At 47.9% G+C, this 7942-nt stretch overlaps 1 protein-coding gene across 1 annotated transcript in view; it reads right to left on the reverse strand.

The window, feature by feature from the left end:
- The window catches only part of GPR176 (G protein-coupled receptor 176), a 415391-nt gene extending 407863 nt beyond the window's left edge, over positions 1 to 7528 (reverse strand). The window contains exon 1 of the mRNA XM_069638576.1: positions 6225 to 7528. Within this exon, the coding sequence (XP_069494677.1) occupies positions 6225 to 6456 (232 nt within the window). The 5' untranslated portion in view covers positions 6457 to 7528. The remainder of the gene's footprint in view (positions 1 to 6224) is intronic.
- Between the last annotated feature and the right edge of the window lie 414 nt (positions 7529 to 7942).

Genomic DNA, 7942 nt, shown 5'->3' on the forward strand with positions numbered 1-7942 from the left:
AACGCTTTTATCCAAAGCGCTTTGTTTTTTGTTTCTATACAATTGATATGATATTCTGGATAGATGCTGATTTTCTTTCTTTAGCTTCAGCAGGACACCAAAGTCACACCACTCAACTTGCATGCTTGACACCCGCCCTGTAATCAGTTTACTCACCCGCCAGGACCCATAAACCCCATACGCTTCAATAGGGTCTCAAGCAAAAAGGCTATTGTCACACGCCCTGAAGACACAACAAGATGAGCGCTATGCAAAGGTACAACTGGTGCTCAACAAAGATCTGTGCACACATACATCTCTGCAGTAGCTGCATTAACACACTGTGCTATAAAGGTGCTGAATGCATGGTACACATGTTTACAAATGGTGCTGAACCCCCTGATCTGTGCTATTGGGAGTGGAGCCTGTACCCGGCAGGTTACATGCAAATCTCTGCAGCACAGAAATTTTACCCCCCCCCCCCACTGCCCGCCAGTAAGTAAGCTTTACATTTCCTATCGTCCCTCACCCCCATTTCCCTTACTCCCACTACCCCTCCAATCCAATCCCATGGCATTTAGGAAAAGAAAAAAACTGCATCTTTTCAATAATATTGTTCTCAGTACACGTGCGTCTCTGGTCTCTTTACTCAACATTGAATAGCGCTGAGATATCCGTCCAGGTAATTTTTGCGCTTAACAAAACTCATCTACAACATGGCATCCCTGTTTCCTTTGGCGCCGCTCTTTCCCCAGTCTCCTCGCGGACCATCTTTTCAATGTTTATACAAAATCCAAAACTATTAGCTATGTCAATGCTTGTGAAACAGCGGATCCTTAGGGAATCAGGCGATAAATGTCAACCCATTCCACCGAAAATTCAGGTGACTGGATCCGCCAGAGACCTCTGCTGCTCTTCCGGAGGAACTGCCCGGACCCGGGACTGTCTCTGTGGACCGACATACTGTTATGGGCACGTGAGTGACTCCACCCCAGCCCTACCATCCTCTCCAACGAACTGGACTGCCCAGTACCATCGCCCTAATTGCCCATGTTGTACTGCAGATCGTAGACCCATTTCTCCCAGTTTCTCCGCTTTGGAGGTGGGAGGAGTTGGCACTAGTGTGAGGAGGGCTGCTTCTGTTCTAAAAGTGCCGTGAAGCTGTTTAGATGGCGTGTGGTGCTATAGACGACCCCAGTGGCGCAACACCATTGAGAAGATCAGGAGCCATCCCTTCTCCTCACGCTCCCCGGACCCCCTGAAATGTTGGGCTATGTTGACACGACCTGGCTGACCTACTGCGGCTGGACAAAACGGGACACAGATGTTAAACGGCTGCTAAGAAAGGCCCTGCAATTACTAACATAAAGCAGTACAATGTTAGCACCTGCGTTCCTATGCACACATGTTTAGGCAATTGAAATAGTGATGTGGAGTTTGCACGTGCATGTCAGGGAGTGATTGGATGGGAAGTGGGGGAGGGAGAACTGGTAATTCTCACAGTGGTCCTTAAGTGAGTGGTTTTGAATGTGAAGAAGAGAGTTAACTGCTTGTAACATTAAATGTTCACCTGAATAGTCTCATTAGAATGTGTAAAGAAATGAGATGCCCCCATGTAAGTTTGCCCCTCCACCACAGTCCCTCAAGTTAGTGCCTCTCACAACATTTGAAGTGTTTGCCCCCCTCCCCTTCCCAGAGGCAGACGTTGCAATAAGCTGACAGACAAAAGGCAATAAGGTCCTGCCATTTCCTGGTCCCACACCTTCCCATCTCATTACACCAGCCAACACACACCCTCCTCCCTCCTTGCTGGCAGTAGGGCACATTTGAATAACAAAGAACAGCTTAATCAAACAAGGCTTAGCATTTGTCAGGGCTCCTTGGGGCCCACTTCCAAATAAATGCCCCCCCTCCTTTGCTTACAGTTAGGAGGGGTGAGCACAGTCTGTGGCACCCACGTGTTGCTTGAAAAAGAATGGATACAAAGGAATGCCCTTTAATCTCATGGGGTGGGCAGCCAGAAGGGAGCTGAAACACGAAACTGCCACTGAAAAGTTAGTAATTGCTCTTTGTTATCAGGTTGCTAATGCAGATGAAACCAGAGTAAAAAGCAAAGAGGCGTAAACACTGCTGGATGCCATGAAAGGGTGTCTGTAACCTGCGGCCAAGCACAGGTCGATTTAAAGTCTTCTTTTAAGGCAGTGGTCTTCAAACTAGGGGGCCCGAAGGATGTCAGGGTGAGGGTAAGGGGGGGGGGGGGGGGGGACTTTAAAATAAAACTAAGATGAATGTTGTCAATATTGAAAAGTATGCATGTGATTGCTTTTAATATAAGACATAAGCAGTAAAAAAATCTGCATATTTTTTAAAGAGCCTTTGCCCCCCCCTTGGACATCCTTTGCCCCCCCAACCCCCTAGGGCAGACCAACTATGAGGGCCCGGAAACATTTTTTTTTTTTCTGGGGGGATGGTGAGGCCCGGTTTGACAAAGTTTGAATATTGCTGAGTTAAGGTGACAGCAGCCAGAAGAGGGCAGCCTGTGACAATCACACAAGTCAAAGTGCACATTAAATGCCATGAAAGAAATGTGCTGCTGTGTAGTAAGACAGCCACAAAAGAGGCAGCTTCGTGCCGCCCCCCCCCCCTCTCTAAGGCTCTTGGACACACAGCACAACAACTTCACAACCCTGTGGGACTGTTAGGCATAAAAGGCACCACTATGTTCTAATTAATGTTCCGGATCTGACCAGCAAAAGATATGCAGAACCCAAATTTGCACAATATGGCTTGACATGATCAGTAGCGACATTACAGTAAATAACGTTACAAGCAGTGGCATCAGCCTTCACTACTCTGGGATATCTTTGCTAAAGACATTAAAAGAAGTTTTCATGCGTAAGCCAAGAGAATAATGTGCTGTGCAATATATAAATATTCACTATTATAAATATACAACTCAATAGCTTGGTAAATAAACCATGAGGGTTTTTCTTCATAGCAAACAATGCAAACTAAATCCCTTCTAGTGACACCCAATGTCAGCAGATCATGCACAGTGAGATTAAATAATTTGCCCAGGATCACACATTTCAGCAAAGAGGTGAAATCAGCATTTGGACGCAGGCTGTGATTCAAGCACGTGACTAAATATCTTCCCAGTGAAAGGTCACAAGTCTTGTTTAATGTTTGGGTTTCCAAATATGAAATAATTAGTTGTTCTATCAATGCTTTGAAAAGTACACAAATCACATAAGAAACCAACCTGACCATACATACATTGTTATAGAACTAGGTCAAGCAAAAATACATGTATAGCTTTATTATCACCACCATGAATGCACAATTGAACTAGTAGCATGCAAAGGAATGTCGACCAAAAAACAAAGTATTCACAGTGAAACAGAATTCAAAATATGGTCATCCGCTTGAGCCATTATTTTACACAGCCTGCATTGTTATACTCCCCTCCAAATTTATTATCACCCACCAATTGCACTTCTAAGGGACAACAGTCCTTATCCAGGCCCCCTTGTGTCTGGGTCATCAACTTCTAATCAGTATTTAAATTAGGTTGACACAAATCTGAAACTGGGGGTTCTTATCAAAGTTGCTGCATTTTAAGTGTTTTCCTGTTCATGTATCTTTTGCAGCTGTGACTGTGTATAGGTGAGCAGCCAGGTCAAGCACCTGCTGCCCTCGCATCACAAACATGCTCCCCTTTGAGTTCTTTCTCTCCTGCTTCCTTTTTCTCCCATAAAGCAGTCTTTTTGCCCCCCTCTTTTTTTCCTTACCAGCAATTTCCTCTCTACTATCCCACTCTTTCCTGCTCTTTTTTAACACTATGCCATCCTCTGTTCTTGCCTCAATCCCTTACTCCTCCTCTTGCCTTTATTTTCTCTATTTCTGCCAATGGTTCTTTGTTATAAAGATCCCACTCTCTTCCTCATTTGGCTGCTATTCGCATACTCACCCGCCTTCCTTCGCTCCATTTTTCCTCCCTCGTTTACCCACATCACACCAGTTGCCTTTACATGGCTGCCCCTCCACCGCCCATTCCTCACTCACTTGCCTCCCCTTCTCCCCCTTTCTCCTTACAAATCGTGCCCTGCACGATTACCCACATCTCAGTAGCTAGCAATAAACTCACTGAGCTATGTAGTCGAAGCACTCCTGAGACTCAGAGACTGGTCTTTCAATCAAGAAATGAATCGATCCCCGAGTTACAGGTCTCTGCAAACTCTGTAGTTGTCTCCCAGCAGGGCCAGCAAACATAGACGACACTGTGTGACTTTTACTTAAAGGATTATGGTAATTAGGCACACTCAAGCCCCCATTTACCCATCTGCGCCCCCTGCAACTTCTTTGATTTAGAACCCGACTTTCATCACGCTTTGCTGTGAGGGAGCACGCTCACCAGTTTCCCCAACGCACCAAGCTTTCAGCGGGACATCTTCCTCTAATGTCCAAGCCAGGAGTCAGCACCTAGGCGAATGGGAGTTGACTTCACTTAAAGAGGGGAGACAGGACAGCTAAGGCGGTTAAGGCACCTGCGGCTGAAATCTGTGTGCACTGTTAGGAAGGGCGACTCAAGTCTTTCACCCTTCCAAGGACAACGATTATCACCTGCTCTTGACAGCGCTTGAAAGACTCACAAATCTGGCAACAACTGCTACAGAAAAGCATACGATTATTAACATAACATGCAAGAAATGTGTGCCTGTCCCGCTTGTACAAATACTGAAATATTTTATAAGTGAAAACAAAAATCAAACTGCCGCTTTAAGAAGGGAGAAGCCTGCATGTGTGGAGCTCACACAGATATTTCGATAATATGTTGGGGAGCCCACCTGGTGTGGTTTTAAATGTGTAGCTTTAAAAGGTTGGGAATCGAAGTCCTTGTTCCCCAAAGTCTCAACGTGTGATCTTGGGACTGCTCCTATTTCGGGAGCTGGACACCAGTTACTGTGCATGCTCGGAGCTGTCAGGTATACACATAAGTTCAGGGCCCTCCTAAGGAACCGAACCACCAATGATGCAAGCTGGCATAAACCCTGAGCCTTAGCATCCCATCATTTAACCCCTCCAGCTCCCACCTTCCACCTGGCGGCAATGCAGCTCCTTAACAAAATAACCAACACTAAAGCAGCCGTCGAGGCACGTGTGAACGGGTGATCAAAATGCCTGAGCTGAAATCCCAGTTTACCGCTAGCATGTGTGATCTGCAGCAGGTGAAATTATGAATGAAAGAGTAAAATGGAAACAAGAAAAACAAATGCGCTTGGTTAAGTTATTCACAATGACAAGATACGGTAGTAGTGTGGCCAGGTGACTCCATGTTACCATGACACCTTATTTCCATTCCCAGACTTTTACATGAAAATACAATGCATTCTGGCAGTTGTAGTCTTCGTCAAATTGAATTGAACAAACTGGACTTAAATGCCCGAGAGGAAATATTTGGTAACGAAAAGCCCAGACTGGAAACGTGTTTTCCGCACGCCATAAAGCCACCTGGCCCTCTCAACTCTAATTGACGGCGTCAGCAACAACCACCAACGATAAGGGTTCCCGAGCATTTCTTTTTGGGAGGATTTCTGGCTCGGGGTTGTGACATCATTGACTAAATAGCCCCTCTAATCAGACACTTCTGGTGTATCTACCTGCACACACGGTGGTTCCTGTGAAAAACTGTCAATACGATGGCCACATGACACCCCTTTCCATACTGGTCATTCTTTCATATTAGAAACAAATGCATTCTGGGAGCTGTAGTTTTGTTTGTACTAAGATGGAACAAATTGGACTTCAACATTTGATGCCAGTTATCTGCAGAAGGAAGTCAAGGGGCGCATGTGCTACGCCAGTGACATAGTGTCTTCTGGGCACCTTAACCAGGGGTCACTGCAGGGTCTGCAATTGTAACACACAAGCCAATAGCATTCTTGAAAGATAGCCCGTCACCAAGCGCCCAGAGGCTCTTCAGTTTAAGAGAACGCTATACTTAATGTTTCTACCCACTCATTCAGCCACTCATTAAATCAGTGCTCATGGTTCCACCACAAAAACCCAGACCTGGACTGATACACCACAGGCCCCTTTCGCTCTTGAATGAGTGGATGAATGAATGGCAGCATGCAAGTGCAGCTCTATGGACTGACGCCTCTAGCGCTTATCCATTTCATTTGATAAGCTGTGAGTAGTGTGCTCTCATTGGCAGCATCTCAGCGCACCGAAAGCTAACTTACCCAATAAGGACCCCACGAAGATGAGCACCTGCACGGCAGTGGTGAAGTGCCGGTAGGTGAGCCCCACGCTGTCCTCGGCACCCAGAGGCCTGGCGCCGTGAGAGCTTCCGTTGATCCATGCCAGATGGGCATGCGACCCATTCTTTCCCGTCTCCAGCACCCGGCCAGCCGCCGCCCGGTAAAATCCCAGCTCGCTCACGTTGCTGGAGATCCAGCTACCATTGGTACCCATGGCGTGGGTGGGCTCGCCTGTACCCCCCCTCAGAGCGCCAACACTTTTTGGGTCCCCATACTACTGGCGGGCAAACATGCCCTTTCTCCTCTCCGTCTGCTGCCACCAAGAGTCTATGCTTCTGCGGTAAGTCATAGCAAGAGCTGAACGACTCAACCAATAACAACTAGCCAAACTGTGCCGGCGACAGGGTGGTCTTGGTCCTCCTATCCACCAAACATGTGAAAAACGTTGGCTCCTTGTTCCTCTACAGCCTCATCGCAACCAACCTATTGTCGTTGCATTGGACTCGGTCTTCTTTTTCCATGCTTAATGTCTCCAGTCGCTCTTAATGCCAGTTTTGCCCGAGGAACCGTACGCAAATTATGCTCCGCGCACCGACCGCACTCCATGTTTCCGGCTCCAGAGGGATTCCCCTCCACTGTGTCCGCCAACACAATCAGTTGAGCTCCAATCGTGGTTGCTGTAGGGGAAACGGATAAAGGCAATACATGGCTCCTTCCCCGGCCTAATCTACTGCCTCGCTCGTTCCCTTCCCGCAACCCCTTTCAATAGCGTGGACTGTGCGTGGCAGGTGCCCAAGGGTCTTGCCGCTTCGTGCTCATCGGTCGCCGCGATGCGCGTTGACTTGGACCGTCGATTCTCAGGACCATGGGCAGCGGCAGCAGGTAGCACCACGAGTAGGATCTTCGAGAAATCAATAGACACGCCACCAGCTGTTCCCTTTGGCAGGGCTAGGAAGAAATACCCAGCGCAATCCCAAGACGGATGGCTTGATGGCTTTTAATAACCCACACGGCACACAAAGAAAAAAAAGGAGAGAAATAAATATATTCAGGAGCGAGCAAACACACAGGCTGCTTTGTATAGGGGGGATGGAGCCTGAATAGACGCTGAGAATAGCAGTCAGTGGGCACTTGAAGCCTTTGTGGCGGTCAGGTCAGCTCCCAATGCACTGATTGCTGTGTATAAAGAGAGAGAGAAAGAAAGAGAGAGAGAGCGAGCGCGAGCGGAGCCGGCCGGTCACGTGACACGCAGCAGCCCACCGCCTGGCGGCCATCTTGCTAATGGAGCTGACAGCGCAACGTGTGCCCGTAAACGGGAGGTCGTAGGCGTCCAATAAACAAGGCCGGCGTTTACATGGATGGAAAGAATCGGGATGGATACATGCGCGCTGGGTGATAGGTGGGGAGAAGCCCCTGCGATCCCGCCTTTGCCGATGTTTGCTTCAGGGCGGGCTGTTTGTTTCGCAAATTAGCAGCGTCCCAGCCGTCCACCTGTAAGGCAACTCAGAAGGCTAATGCGGCTGCCGAGGAGATCCGTGTGTAAACCGAAAATAAAAGTATGCAATCGGTGTGGGTCACTCCCCTATGCAGCGCTGGGGAAATGGTGTGGAATTTGGTGCTGTATACGCTGTAGTGCTGGTAACACGGGGGGCGTGGGGTGGATTGCCAAAAGCAACAAATGCACCTTGCAGATCAGTAAC

Source organism: Ambystoma mexicanum, chromosome 14 (assembly GCF_040938575.1).
Source record: "Ambystoma mexicanum isolate Mex_15411 chromosome 14, UKY_AmexF1_1, whole genome shotgun sequence".
Classification (NCBI taxonomy): Eukaryota; Metazoa; Chordata; class Amphibia; order Caudata; family Ambystomatidae; genus Ambystoma; species Ambystoma mexicanum.